This window comes from Clarias gariepinus, chromosome 27 (assembly GCF_024256425.1).
Source record: "Clarias gariepinus isolate MV-2021 ecotype Netherlands chromosome 27, CGAR_prim_01v2, whole genome shotgun sequence".
In the NCBI taxonomy this organism is placed as follows: Eukaryota; Metazoa; Chordata; class Actinopteri; order Siluriformes; family Clariidae; genus Clarias; species Clarias gariepinus.
In genome coordinates, this window is record NC_071126.1 from 23011469 (window position 1) to 23027273 (window position 15805).

Here is a 15805-nt window from a genome sequence, read left to right on the forward strand (position 1 = left end):
AACTTTATCACGCTTCACAAGCCTAACATAACCAACAATACTATGTTTGAAGATGTATGAAGAGAGTTTCTCCTGAAATGTCTTATGGTGTATTTAGTGGAAGATGTGGACCAACTGATTAAGCACTGGGAAGCGTTTTTTATACTGAAAAACGCTTAGAACTGAAAAATATTACTGAATTGATAATATTAGCCTTGCTCTAAGGTCCAGGTGGCAGCTTTGGTGGTGCTCAGGTTTGAACCTGTAAGCTTCCAATCAGTATACTTTTTACAATCAGTAGTTTTTTTGCACTTATATGGAGCATTAATTTATTTTTACATTCATACATCAGACACTGTTTTGCCAAGTAGAGCAACTTGTATAACAAATGTCCTTTCTTTTATTAGGTTGTTCAGAAAGATGACGCTTAGGCAGAAATAACCCTGTTTGTCCTCAGGGAGGAAGAAGACTGTCTTCAGCCACCACATGAAATCGGGATTGTGACTTATTGAGTTTCTATCAGTCGCACATGAATGTTCCATGTTGTTTGGCCTCATCTATGCGCTAAACTTGAGCTATCTTGATGAACTCAAACACACTTTTGTGGCCCTGTAGAAAATATTTAGGGAACGTATAGCTTATTGACAGTAAAATATAAACTTTTTGGTCACTTCATTTGTCAAACAATTGTCACATTTTTACATGGTTGGCAAATAGGTTTATACAGTTCTTAAGATTAAGTTATTAAAAATGCATTGTTATATTTATTTTATTTTTGTTTTCTGTCTTTTAATTGGAGAAATAATAGTACAACAAAAAGAAATGATAATGTATCGTTTTAAGGATGGTAAATGTTTTTGGAGGAGAACTTGTATGTTCATTATCTTCATTTTTAAACGTAATTTTTTTTAATAGGTCGCTTACTTCATTTATAAATGTAACTTCTCTACATAAATGAACTTTTTTGATTTAAAGATAATTACATTTTTTATTACAGAAAAAGAGATATAATCAAGTTGCTTATTACAGAAAAAGTGATATAATCAAGTTGTTAGAAAGTAGAAAAATAAGTTTGACTGGCCTAAGGCATTGTAATAACTTTTGTTTCTGATTTGGATGGATGAATTTCTTTTGCTTTAGGAAAACCTAAAAATCTATTTATATTTAATCAAAATTAAACCGTAAATAAAATTCTAACGTTTGATTTGAGAGAATGTAAAAAAAATTGCTTGTAACAACTTGAAATTTTTTTTAAGTTAATCCAACGTATCATTTTTTTCAGTGTACGTAAAATTTTAAATGTTTCTAAAGTGAAAATCAAGTTGTTACAAAGTCGAAAAATTTGTTTTACTGGCCTAAGGCGTTGTAACAACTTTTGTTTTTGATTTGGATGGATGAATTTATTTTTGCTTTGGGGAAACTTAAAAAATATATTAATATCAAATAAAAATTAAACCTTAAATAAACTTGTCATTTGATTTGAAAGAAAGTAAAAAAATTGCTTGTAACAAATTGAAGCAATTTATTTCAGTGTAGGTGAGTGTATATCATCACTTTATCTGTGTATAATATTAAAATTTGTTTAATACATAAGTGGACTCTAATTAGGTGACTTCTGAAGGCAATTGGTTTCACTGAATTTTAGTTAGGGGTATGAGCATAAAGAGGACTAAACACAAATACATTCCACACTCTTCAGATTTTTATTTTGAAAAAAAAAAAAAATGGAAAAGCATTTATAATTTTCCTTCTAACTTAAAATTATGTGTCACTTCGTGTTGGTCTATCACATAAAAAAAAACAAAAAACATTTACATTAGTGATTGTAATGTTACAAAATGTGGACAAGTTCAAAAGGTACGAATACTTTTGCAAGGGCTGTAACAACTTATAGCATTTATAGTTTATACGTTCATCGATCTATTCCATTTGTTACACCTGATCAGATTTAAAAAAAAAATCATATTTTAGCATTCAAATTTCCAAGGTCACAACTTAATATTGTTTACTTCTGTTTTGTGTGAGTCAACTGGTGTTTTTTAAGTCTAATATTTCGAGCAAATCTCTTCCCACAATCTGAGCAGACATAGGGTTTCTCTCCTGTGTGCGTACGCTGGTGTGATGTAAGATCCCACTTTCGAGTAAAACTCTTCCCACAATCTGAGCATTCATGGGGTTTCTGTCCTGTGTGAATGAACTGGTGGTTTTTAAGTCTTGCACTTTGAGCAAACCTCTTTCCACAATCTAAACATTCATAGGGTTTCTCTCCTGTGTGAATGCGGCGGTGTGATGTAAGATCACTCTTTCGAGTAAAAATCTTTCCGCAATCTAAGCAGTCATAGGGTTTCTCTCCTGTGTGAATGCGCCGGTGTGATGTAAGAGTACTCTGATGAGTAAAACTCTTCCCACAATCTAAGCAGCCATAGAGTTTCTCTCCTGTGTGAATGAGGCGGTGAATTGTAAGATGACTTTGTCGAGTAAAATTCTTTCCACAATCTGGACAGTCATAGGGTTTCTCTCCTGTGTGAATGAGCTGGTGTGATGTAAGATGACACTGTTGAGTAAAACTCTTCCCACAATCTGAGCAGACATAGGGTTTCTCTCCTGTGTGAATGCGCCAGTGTGATGTAAGATGACACTGTTGATTAAAACTCTTCCCACAATCTGAGCAGACATAGGGTTTCTCTCCTGTGTGCGTACGCTGATGTAATGCAAGGTCACACTTTCGAGTAAAACTCTTCCCACACTCTGAGCAGTCATAGGGTTTCTCTCCTGTGTGAATGCGCCGGTGTGATGTAAAAGTACTCTGATGAGTAAAAAACTTTCCACAATCTGAACATTTATAGGGTTTCTCTCCTGTGTGAATGCGCCGGTGTGATGCAAGATCACTCTTTTGAGTAAAACTCTTTCCACAATCTGAGCAGACATAGGGTTTCTGTCCTGTGTGAATGAACTGGTGGTTTTTAAGTCTTATATTTTGAGCAAACCTCTTTCCACAATCTGAACATTCATAGGGTTTCTCTCCTGTATGGATGCGCCGGTGTGATGCAAGATCACTCTTTCGAATAAAACTCTTTCCACAATCTAAGCAGTCATAGGGTTTCTCTCCTGTGTGAATGCGCCGGTGTAATGTAAGAGTACTCTGTCGAGTAAAACTCTTTCCACATTCTGAGCAGTCATAGAGTTTCTTTCCTGTGTGAATGCGGCGGTGTGATGTTAGATGACACTGTTGAGTAAAACTCTTCCCACAATCTGAGCAGTTATAGGGTTTCTGTCCTGTGTGAATGCGCCGGTGTGATGTAAGATCACTCTTCCCACACTGTGAGCAGTGATGTGGCCTCTCTCCAGTGTGAATGCGCTGGTGTCGTATGAGAGCGATTTGTTGAGTAAAACTTTTCCCGCACTGTGAGCACTTATATGGCTTAATTCCTGTGTGAATGATCCGGTGTTTTATGAGATTAATCTTTTGAGTAAAACATTTTGAACACACTGAGCAGTGATGGAACTTTCTTCCAGTATGAATGCGCTGGTGTATTTGGAGGTTACGCTGTCTAAAAAAAGACTTCTTGCACTGTGAGCAGTGATACAGCTTTCTCTCTGTGTGAATGACCTTGTGTTCTCCGAGGGCTCTCATTTGGTTAAATGCCTTACCACACTCTGAGCAGTGATGTGGCTTAAGCCCGGAGAGAATGTACTGGTGTCGTCTGAGATTACGCTTCTTAGAAAAATTCTTTCCACACTGTGAACATGAATAGAGTTCCTTCTGAATAGAGGTATTAACAGAAAATGTTGGATGAAATCTGACATTTATTGCAGGCATGGGATTCTCATACTTTAACTCTCCTGATTTTAATCTATCATATTTCTCATAGTGACATCTGCCGATGTGTTTGTAGAGGTTCTTTTGAGATTTATAGGAAAGCGGACACCAGGAACAGGATACTTCTAACTGGGCAGCATTCACATCTGCAACAGAAAATGAACAGTATTAAAAAAATCTGGTAAAATTTTAGCATAGCCACATACGAGACCGCAGTTGAGAATTGCTGTAATACCTAGGGGCAGCGAACTGTGTAACTGATCTTGTGAAAAGTTTGTCGGGAGGTCGCCGGACAGAAGCCGCAGGAAAAGGTGGAATACGGAACTCCGCTGCGGGAATAAGGTGGAAAAAGAGGTGGAGCAGCGCAACTACCCTTTCGATCGATCATATTTTTCCCGCTGTGAAGACCTACGGACACTACCTGGTGGAATATATCTGTGGATGACTCTCAGAAGGATCGGGTTTCGTAGGACAGCGTGGGAATTCTGTGCGCTCCCGGACTCTGATAAACACTGGTGAGGCCGAGACTAAATGCACGCTTGCTGCCGCTCACGCACACAAACATGCCATATTTGGAACTTTGGATTTTTTTTATATATTTTCTTCTTATTTCCCTTTTCCTGATAAGTACAGTAAATGTTGTAAATATTGTAAGTAGTGCTGTGAGTGGGATTGGGAATGAGATATTTATAATACATGGTTGGTTAAGCACTTTTTTGTGCCCGTCATTTATTGTCCTGTTACCCAGGTTAATTGCTAACGTTTATAGAGGGCTAAAAAACATTGTTTTGTAACTTCAGCTGTAGTGGTGTCTGTACGTACGGGGAAGCCTCTATTGGGGTATTTAATAAAAAAAAAATGGAAAGGACAATTAATGCCACAAGCAGAAATGTGCAAGACACAGAAAATGAACATGTAAATGAAATTGTAAATTTTACTGCAGGCCCATTTATAGCCAAGCGCAATTCAACAGCAGAAATAACAATAATGATTAGCTATTTGTACATTTCTCACGGAGAACACTCTGATGTTGAGGATAATGATGATGGTGGTGTGTCAAATTCAGGGATTGTACAAACACTGCAGACTAATATGCTCCAATTTATGGTGGATTTATTGGCTCTTGAGGAAAACGTAACAACCTTAGAGCATGACTTTAGGGAAACCATACCCATACTTTAAACAGTTAAGCCAGTTTTAGGCAGGCAGTGGAGGCTAGCTTAGTGGGGTTGAAAGAGCATTTCACTGAGGCTATAGAGAAACTGTAGCTTAAGAAGAGACACCAAGGGAGAAAGCCATATAAAAAAGCTCAGACTGACTCCACACGTCAGATCAGATTCCACACATGCACTCCTGTGATGTCAAGGCTTCCACCGGTACAATACCCTTTACCTCTCATGCAAGCACATAGAAGGAACACAACATCACCTACTAAGCCCATTGCCACTGATCATGTTCCTCCGCCCGGAGTAGTTCCCTCACTGAATGCGTTTTCGTCCTCCATGATGCAGTCTACCACCTTCTGTGCTCGCCCGCCTTTACGCCTAGAGCTCCCATCACTTGAGGAAGCTAGTGAAACAGTGGATGTACTCTGACAGCAAAGAGCAATGCGAAAATCAAATCTAGAAATAAGGCCACTCCCACCACATACTAAACAACATTAACCCCAGTGTGGCGAGATGCCTCAGGGGGACAGTGAGCTTGGCGGAGCAATTGTGAAAGTGAGTTGTATAGGGGAGAGTACCGGAAGAAAGTCAGCCATCAGAGCAGGAGAGAGAAAACCCCCAAGCAGGGGGCAGTTCTCCTCAAAGCTTACTCAACAGCAGTCATCTCACTTCTTCTCATACCTGTGATGGTGAGCAGCAGTAAATGCAGTACTGGATACGGGAAAAGTGGTATGGGCTAAGTACAGAGCATGGATATTCCTATCACCCTTTCTTGCCCTTTCAGAGTTCCCCAGGCCCTCGTGTAAAGGGGTTGATTCTGCTCAGCCTTGCCAGCCAGCCACTGTAAACCTATATTATGCACTCCCTCCACATGTAGAACTCCCACAACTCACCACCCTACCCATGGGAGGTATTCCAACTTGGGACAATCTGACGAGATACCATTCAAATCAAGAGCCTACCGGTTTCACAAATAAAAGAAAGAATAATTGAGGACCAGGTGGACCAAATGCTCCAGGATAACATTGTGGAGCCCTCTTGCTCGCTCTGGTCATCACCCGTAGCCCTCGTCACCAAGGCCGACAGCTTCTACCGTTATTGTGTTGATTATAGAAGACATCCCAGATGCACATCCCAAATGCATACCCCATACCCTTAATACATGACATCTTAAAATCCATGGAAGGAACCTCCTGGTTCTTAACATTGGATCTACTATCTGGGTATAGGCAGTTAATTTGGAAATGCTGCGGCTACATTCTCTTATGAGTATTATGGAAAAGGTGCTGGCTGATCTACAACTGTGCTGCTTTGTTTATATAGATGTTATTATCATTTATTAGCATGGGAGTGAACGGTTGAATGCCAGGCAAGCCTGGACATCCTAAAACGGACCTTTTTATCCTCCGATATTAATACAGCCTGACCCAACAAATCATTTCAGGTACACACGATGCCAGTGATGTGCCTCTGGGGGCCATCCTCACACAGCAGACTATCGAAGGAGAACAGGCAGTGGCGTATGCCTTGAGAAGCTTGAGAGGGGCCGAGCTAAACTACTTAATGTCAGAGAAGGAATGCTTAGCCGTGGTTTGGGAGGTGGAGAAATGGCGACGTTACCTTGAGGGGAGCCCATTTGAGGCCTTTACTGACCATGCTGCTCTAGCTTGGTCTGTAATTGTCCCAAGACCACCTCCCATCTGACCTGATGGACCTCAAGGCTGCAGCAGTTCCACTTCTCCATGCATCACCGAAAAAGCTATCTCAATCAGGGACCAAATGCTCTGTTCCAGGCGCACGACCCACAGACTGTGGGGACAGCCGCATACCTCACCATCCCTTCCCCAAAACCTGCCTCAGAAATACCAAACACTTACAACTTTAACATTGGGGAATAAAAAAAAAAAAACGGGTGACAACCCCAGAAAGATCAAAAACAGAGGATCTCCTTTAAAGAACACCATAGGGTTCTATATCGCAGGGTACCACTGGCAAACCTAGGCAAGAAATACCAGATGGTTGTGCCTCAATCTCTGATCTCTGAACTGGGGTTCCTGCATTACTACCACGATAACCCTTTAGGAGGTCATAAGGGAAGGCTGAAGACACTGCTAAGGGGGCTGAAGGTCGCCTGGTGGCCGTCAGTCCACAAAGATGTCTGGCAGTATGTCTGGGGGTGCGAAATCTGCCAAAAATATAAGGCTGACAACCAAAAAACCGCAGGGGCTGATGCAGAGCACAGAGGTTACAGAGCCAGGCCACACCTTGGGATTAGACCTAATAGGACCTTTTCCACCCAGCAAGAAATGAAATGCTTACCTTTTGGTAACCACAGACTACTACACCAAAATCATAACAATCCTTAAAGAAGAGATCTTGACCCACTGGATCACACACACAAGCACGCCATATTTGTGCGTGAGTGAGGTATTTATAATACATGGTTGATTGAGCACTTTCTTGTGCGTGTCATTTATTGTCCTGTTACCCAGGTTAATTACTACCATATATAAGCGGCTAAAGACCATTGTTTTGTCACTTTAGCTGATATTTTTGATACAAAGTTACAAATTATATTTCATTATTTCTATTATTTTTAGGGAAAAATAAAAATGAAGCTACATGAATACAGTACCTTGCAAAAGTATTCATGTCCCACGAACTTTTCCATATTTTGTCACAATCACGACTAACTAAAATCCACTGGAACCAATTGCCCTCAGAAGTCGTCTAATTAGCATCCACCTGTGTGTAATTTACCCTCAGTATAAATACAGCTGTTCTGTGAAGTACGCAGCGGGTTGTTAAAGAACATTAGTGAACAAATAACATTATGAAGACCAAGGACCACACCAGACAGTACAAGAATAAACTTGTGGGGAAGTGTAAAAAGGAGTGCATTAATCAGAGCAGCAGCCAAGAAGCCTATGGAAACTCTGGAGGAGTTGTAGGGATCAACAGCTCAGGTCTGTCCCCAGGACAACTATTAGGCCTTGTTCACACGGGCGTTAAGTTTTTGGATAAACGAACATGCTCTGAATGTCCTAGATGTTTATGTTGCATTTTGTGGTGGCGCTTGTTTGACTTCTACACCGGCGTTCGTTTGTCTCTGTCTAACGTCAGCCTGCAGCCCAAATTGTAGTTTGTGTGTTAACCTGTGGGGGCAGTGTATCAGGAACTGAATATGAAAGCCCGCCGCTATCGGGTTCACTCTCTGACTGCACAACGTCGGATTAAAGGAAGTTTTTTTGTGGTATATGAAGAAATGTGAAAATTTCCACGTAAGTTTTTCAACAATTAAATTTTTATTTTTTTGCCCTTTTCCGCATTTCCCCATGTATAGCATGTAGGATCATGGGATATATCCGGTCCTACGAAGAGTAAAATGAACGCGCAGAAAACTAGAAGCGATTTCCTTGCGTTCGTTGGGTTTTGAACGCCAAAAAAAAGCTGCATGCAACGTTTTTTTAATGCCGTATAAACGCACAGCCGGACAAACGCACGTCACCAAAGCCCGTATGAACACTCTCATTGACTCCTATGTGTAGAAAACACTCACCGCTTGATCCGTTCACCGGACGCTACAAACGCAAGAAAAACGCTCGATTTTAACGCCATACACAATGATACCAAAATTTAATTTTTGGGCCTAAATGCAAAATGCTATGTGCGGCAGAAAACTAACACTGTGCATGGTGGTGGCAGCATCATGTTGTGGAGAAGCTTTTCTTCAGCAGGAACAGGGAAGCTGGTCAGAGTTGATGGGAAGATGAATGGAGCCAAAAATGTGGTGACTGGGAACAGTTCCACTTTACCATGAAGAGGGTCCTGGCCTCGGCTGATGCAAACAGCTATTCTCTGCAGACTTGTGACTGCAATCGTTCAATAGTTCAGGACTGGAGTTCTACAGCCTCCAATAAAAAACTGGACTCCATATTAACTTAAAACATTAACCATCATGTTGAACTTCCAGCCTCCTAACACAGTAACACATAGTATGACTGCAGATCCCAGCTATCTGCCACCAGACCTGCACATGCACACCTTCACCACTTTCCACCCTTCAGTCCTTCCTCTCTTCTTAAAACACTTTCTATTCCCCTTTTTTCTTAATAAAATTATTTTGTTCCTGTAATACCTCACCTCATGTCCGTGTGTCTGTGGTGCCACAGGTGCAAAGGATTTTAAAAGAGTAAACAATTAGCAACGAATCCATAGATATTATATACAGAGCAGAACAAACCACAGATATCTTGCATAAAGTAAATCAGATGTACCCACTGAATATTGCTAAAGCAACTGAAGGATTCACTAAGACTTCAGCGGTGTCCAGGGGTAGTACAGTGGCCTTGGACATCAAGGGTCCAAGGTTTGCATGTTCTCAGTTTTTCTCCCGCAGTCCAAAGACATGCATATTAACTGGTGTTACAAATTGCCCATAGTGTGTGTGCATGTCTTGTCATGGATTGGCACCCTGCCCAGGGTGTACCCCGCCTTGTTCCCTAGTCTACTGGGATAGGCTCCGGGCCCCTGTGACCCTGAAGCATTGATCACTGGATAAGTGGTATAAAAGATTAATTAATGAATAATAGGTCCAGGTAACAATGATTGACAGGAACTCAAAGAAAACATGCGGGATGTTTAGAAATGATAAGAGAAAACAGTCTAGAGTAATACTGTATATGGTAGCCTGATTACCTATCTAAATTTAACTGGCTTAATAGATAGAATTTAATAAAAAATATTCTTTATAAATATTTATTTAGTTTATTCTGCCAATCTAATGCTCCACACTCCAATGTCTATCATTGTTGTCTCCCACAGATCCTGCCTTCTAAGTGTAATTGATTGTAAGAATTCAGTCTTTTTTGTTCTTGGGCCATTGATATTAGAGAGAGAATCTGAGAGATTCTGAGAGAGAATCTGACATCCTTAACAGCTGATGACTGATATAAATGCTAGTAACACTGAATTCAGATTACACTCTTGCATGTTACCAACTGAATGTCGGTTTGATGGATCTGCAGATTCTGAGAGAATAGTCCCAGTGTTGCTTGCCAAGGAATCTTCCTAAAGGTTAAAAAAAAAAAACCTTCAAAACAATTAACCATGGAACCACAAAAGAAAGACAAATTAATTTAGGCAAACTGCCTAGCCATTCAATGCCCCAGTAAATCATCCTTGCCTGCATAAATCCATCAGGCTTCTGCTAGATGCACAAAGGTTGGGTACACAATAATATGTGTTCTAGAGAACTGACTCAAAGGTAACAATTCACAGATGTTCACTGTGGATGCTAATTAACTTCCTCCTGATTAATCCTGATAAGACAGAAGGTTCTAGTCATAGGACTGCATTAAGCTAGAAGTAAGATGTTAGATCACACCATAACTTTTGATGGCCTTTCTGTTCCATTAAGTACAACAGTAAAAGACCTCGGTGTGATTATAGATTCCAGCCTTTCATTTGAAGCTCATGTAGAAAATATTACCAGGACAGCATTCTTTTACAACAGAAATATTGCCAAGATAAGAAATATATTGTCGCTAAAGGATGCAGAAAAACTAGTTCATGCTTCCATCACCTCTAGGTTGGACTATTGTAATGCCCTACTGTCTGGTTGTTCAACTAGATGCATAAACAAGCTTCAGCGAGAGTCATCACTAGAACCAGAAGATACGAGCACATCACACCTATCTTATCTTCACTTCATTGGGTCCCCATGAAATTCCGCATTAATTTTAAAATACTACTCTTGACATATAAAGCATTAAATGGTCTCGCGCCGCAGTATCTGAGTGAACTGCTAGTGTCTTACGATCCGCCACGCCTACTTCGCTCAAAGGATGCAGGCTGCTTGTCAGTACCGCGTATTATGGAAACTACAGCAGGGGGTGGAGCTTTTTCTTACAAAGCCCCAATATTATGGAATAGTCTTCCAAATAGTGTTCGGGACTCAGACACAGTCTCAGTGTTTAAGTCCAGGCTAAAAACCTATTTATTTAGTCAAGCCTTTTTTTAAATAGATTTGTCTTGGGTAAAGGAGCAGATCTGGGGGACTCATGGACAAAGAGTATTAGGTGACCTGATATGGTTAGTCTTCCCCACTCTCATTGATCACTCAGGTCTGTTGACGGTGAGGTGATTGTTTTTTGTTTTTGTTTTTACATCTCAGTTCCCCCTCATGTTTGTGTTTCCTTCTGGCTCTCCCTTTTAGTTATGCTGTTATAGTTAGTCCTGCTGGAGTCTCTGCTTGCACTCTACAGTTAATATACATTTACATTATACATTTTGTGACTGTGACCAGACCTAACTGTTATCTCTCCTCTTCTGCTCTCCCCTCTCCTGTTCTCTCTTCTCTCTCTCTCTTCCCTCTCTCTCTCCCTCTCTCTCTCCCTCTCTCTGTTGAGCTACACATGTCGTTCCTGAGCTGCCAATGATTCAGACTCCCTCTGCCCTCTGGACCTGTCTGACCCATCCTGGTGCCCCGCTTCTGGTTGGAGATCTCGTCGCATGGATGACCCATGTGTCACTTTGGGATGCGTCTGGTGTCTGGGGACGGTTTCACTCTAACATGAAGACGGTTCTGGCCTCGGAGTCTCCAATAACTACCTGGACTCCATATTAACATCAATTACATCAACTGTTATAGCTGAACTGCCTCCCACCCTACACAGTGTATAAATGCAGATCATTTACTGCTTTCTGTTTCACCCAGATGAGGATGGGTTCCCTGTTGAGTCTGGTTCCTCTCAAGGTTTCTTCCTATTAACATCTCAGGGAGTTTTTCCTTGCCACTGTCGCCCTCGGCTTGCTCACCAGGGACAAACTGACCATTCTGATTCATACACATTCACATTCCATACAAACTTAAATAATTCTTTTGATTGTGTAAAGCTGCTTTGCGACAATGACAATTGTTAAAAGCGCTATACAAATAAAATTTAATTGAATCAACCGACTCATTCAAAAACAGGAAACAGAAAACTTTCTGTTATTAAAACTTTCATGTAATGTTCTAGATATTTACTCACCTTCAGTAAGGATTCTATTCTTTTTATTTTAGACATAAGAACGAAACTGGAGGACCCATATGAAACCCACACAAACATTGAGAAAAAGTAAACGTTACTTAACCTTTTGTAGAGGGGCGGTCTTCGTCTTCAGACTTTTCCTGTTTCACATCTTTCTTTTGAAATTCTTCACTCTGTTGGACTATACTTCCCACAGAGTTTGATGTCTTATGACCTGAAATTGCATCATGCATGTTTAAATAATTTCATGTTAATTATAACTATGAAAAACAAAAGGGTGGGTTTGGGAGCACAAGTAATAAAGTTTTGGTCCACTCTCAAATACAATCAGTTTATGAATATATAAGATTTTCTGAGGTCTGGTCTAGAGCCTAATACACCATGCTTCCTTACAGAGATAGTCCTTTTCTTCAGGTTCTTCCTTTTTCACATGTTCATGTTGCCACAATAGTGTGCTGCGTCCCACATAGCCAGTCATGGTTTCACCTGAAATGTCATTGATTTCATCAAATTCTTAATAAATGTAAAGTAAACAATGTTAAACTAGAAATAATGACTGATCATCAAACACAATTGAATTGTATCATGTAGACTTACAAAAGTACTCTTCATTTGCAGGCTCTTCCTGTTTTATATCTTCCGGAAGGTTGTGACCCTCTGCGACTGATGTTTCTCCACCAGACACTGTACACATGTCCGTTTGTACACTAGAACAATCCTAATGACCAAAGATTATAAATACTTGCTTTGTTTTAAATAACTTTTGAGGAATTAATAAATATGGGCAAACATCCTTTTAAGGTATCATTTGTGCCATTGTTTCCTATTAAGTCTACATAAATACACTTATATAACGAACAGTACATTTAAAAGTTTCACAGCGTAAATCATAATCGCAAATGTGTCTAAATAATCAGAATGTGATTTATTTGTTTTTAATCAAATTGTGCAGCCCCGGTCTGTAGCAATCACTAAGTGTTCAAATATTTGGTTGTTCACAGCTTTAAATAAATAAAACATATCAAGCAATTACTCAAATAGCTAATCATTACCTTTGAGCAAACAGGAGCAGAAGTGTATGAAGGTTTTCTATGACAGCATGGTTGGACCTCTGATGACTCCATATTAAGTTCTTATTAGGAATTCTAATGGTTTGTGTTTCTGAAAAAAAAAAAAAACATCAAAAACTGAACTTCAGAATCATCCTTATAATAATAAACTCTCATCCATTCTCTATAGGGCTTATCCTGTACAGGGTCGCAGAAGGTCTGGAGCTGATCCCTGAACCCTGAAGGTGCAAGGAGTCAAAGCCACCGTGCTGCCCGAGTCCAACTCTCGGACTCTGTTGAGACTGATCGAGAGTTAAGAAGATTTATTGAAAAACGGAATCATTCTCAGACTCATGATGAACTTGGACCGGGGTATTAAATGGTCATTTACCCCTCCATCTGGTTCTCATCATGGAGGAGCATGGGAGAGACTGATTCGCTTCATTTAGAAGGTCCTTAACTCTACCTTAAAGGTACAAGCCCTTGATGAAGAAGCCCTGCACCCTCTCCTATGAGGGTTGCATCAGGAAGGGCATCCCGTGTCAAACCTGTGCCAAGTTGTTGTGTGGATCAAATGGTCCGCTGTGGCGACCCCTCGACGGAAGCTAGGAGGCTTTAATTTCTAATCATTTTCTCCTCCTTGTCTCTTTTCACACACCAGTTTCACACACCAACCTGCAACTGATTTTTTTTGCAAAATGTTTATTAACTGTTATTAGCACAAGAACTCTTTTCTATCTCTACTGCCACTTCAACGGGAAAGTGTTTACTCTAATACATCAGCATATATCCATAGCATGATTTTTCTGATGTATTAAAAAAAGACTTTACTTTCTTTGCTGGAAAGATGTTGACAAGTAAAACAGTAGCTAGTTTAGAGACCCGACATAGTGGGTTGAAAAGGTGAAAAAAAATATATATATAATAAATACCTTCAAAACAATTAACCATGGAACCACAAAAGAAAGACACGGAGCCCTTTACTGTTATGTATTGGACAGTTTATCTGCACTACCTCAACTCATTAACTCAGTACCACAGAGTATTGCATTCTGTCCTGGTGTTGTCCTTTTGTTTTGTTTTTTACACATTTGTTGTTTTGTCTTAGGTAGTGAACTGAGGTCCGTTCTTCGTACGTCGCTTGACACATCCGAGATGAATTGACACATCTAAGATGAGATCATCGTGCTAATTACGATCCGGCTAAGTCGGTTATTCGACTCACCTGTTGTTGATGATTAGTATAGCTGGATTGAGTTGTCTAGGATTATTGCGCGCTCGTGCGTTGGTTTAAAAGGCGATATGCATCGACAGTAGAAACACTGATCACAAGCCCTCTGATTGGTTGACGAAATGGAAAAAGGGCGGCTCAACTTTTTTTTGTAACACGTGTTATGCGCTGAAATGCCCCCCTGCCATGGATTGCCCCCCCCTACATAATCGCTATCAAATATTATATTAGAACATAAATTCATAGGTTAATGGTTTACAAATTACATGAGACAATAAAATAAAATAAGCAATATGAAAATAAATATGTCGTATATGAGAAGATAGAAATATTATGTATACTTTTATATTGTTCATTTTATAATAAAATTATTTTCGTCCAATTTATAATTATAAAATTTTTATTTTTGATATATATAAATATTTATTTGCATATTTTTAAGACAAACCACTGAAAAATAAATGTGTTATAAAATAAACATTATACAAGAATTTGTATTAATAGTCTTGACGGCTGTCTCGTGCCGAGGGCTTATTATAATAGTAATATCATATTTGATAATAATAAACCTATGAATTTATGTTCATATATAATATTTGATAGCGATTATGTGTGTGTGTGTTTGTGCATGGCAGGGGGCATATACTTTTCTTTTTCCACGAGAGTCAGTCGTGCTCTTTACCCAATCAGATGTGACCTCGCCATTTCAACCAATCATAACCCGGCAGGAGCGCAGCCTAAATCCTGTTTACAGTAAATAAAGCTGCTCCCGAGCAGGTTCAAGCTTACGGATATGTTGCTATGACAACAAATGCTAGAAGCGCATCGAAGAACGAAACAATCCAAGATCAGGACAAATCCACAACAATTAAATCCAGCTAACTGAGTTAGCGGCGTACGAAGAACGGACCCCTGGTTTAAAGCAGAAAACATCCTCAAATACAAACAAACAGACCTAATCTCATCAGTTAGTGCTCGTTCAGAAATCATTTAACACAGAACAATACATTACCTCATGGAACTGTTTCTCTTCTTCTGCCGCCGCTTCTTCTTCTTCTTCTTAGTTTTCAGTGTCTGACAGCTCCTGTACGGGTGCCACCTGCTGGACTGGAGTGTGGAGCACTGGAGTGTGTGTTTATCTAGGATGTTTTCTCTTATCATTTCTAAACATCTTGCATGGTTTCTTTGAGTTCTGTCTATCATTGTCTCTTTTACAGTTCATCAGTATGTGTTACTGTAGTAGTATGGAGTTAATTATGTGCCAAAATTTAACAAACAAACACAATCTGCTTTGCGAAGAAAAAAAATTCGACTTTCTCACAAATGCACCCTCCGTATTTTCTCACAAATGCAATGGAGCAACTTCCTCTTCCAAAACAGCAGATGGCGCTATCGGTTAATTTACTCTATTCTCCCGAGACCTCAAACAAGGTGTTTATATGGTTTACCCTTATGTCCCAGAGGAATATGAGTGGGGAACAGTTTTGAGGTGTCCATTATATATCCAGACAGCCAGAGATATTAAC

The 15805-nt window shown here is 39.8% G+C and overlaps 1 protein-coding gene and 1 long non-coding RNA gene across 2 annotated transcripts; both read right to left on the reverse strand.

Annotated features, from left to right (window-relative positions):
- Nucleotides 1-1756: 1756 nt before the first annotated feature.
- LOC128514781 (zinc finger protein 345-like) lies at nt 1757-12479 on the reverse strand. The gene is made up of 3 exons (XM_053488636.1): nt 12393-12479; nt 12103-12213; nt 1757-3945 (listed from the first exon to the last, which is right to left on the reverse strand). The coding sequence occupies exons 1-3, from the start codon at nt 12475-12477 to the stop codon at nt 1985-1987; spliced, it is 2157 nt and encodes a 718-aa protein (XP_053344611.1). The 5' UTR covers nt 12478-12479; the 3' UTR covers nt 1757-1984.
- A 9-nt stretch (nt 12480-12488) lies between these two features.
- Nucleotides 12489-15356, reverse strand: LOC128514810 (uncharacterized). Its single transcript, XR_008356562.1, has 3 exons — nt 15292-15356; nt 13052-13160; nt 12489-12717 (listed from the first exon to the last, which is right to left on the reverse strand). It is a non-coding gene; the product is annotated as an uncharacterized LOC128514810 (long non-coding RNA).
- Nucleotides 15357-15805: the final 449 nt, after the last annotated feature.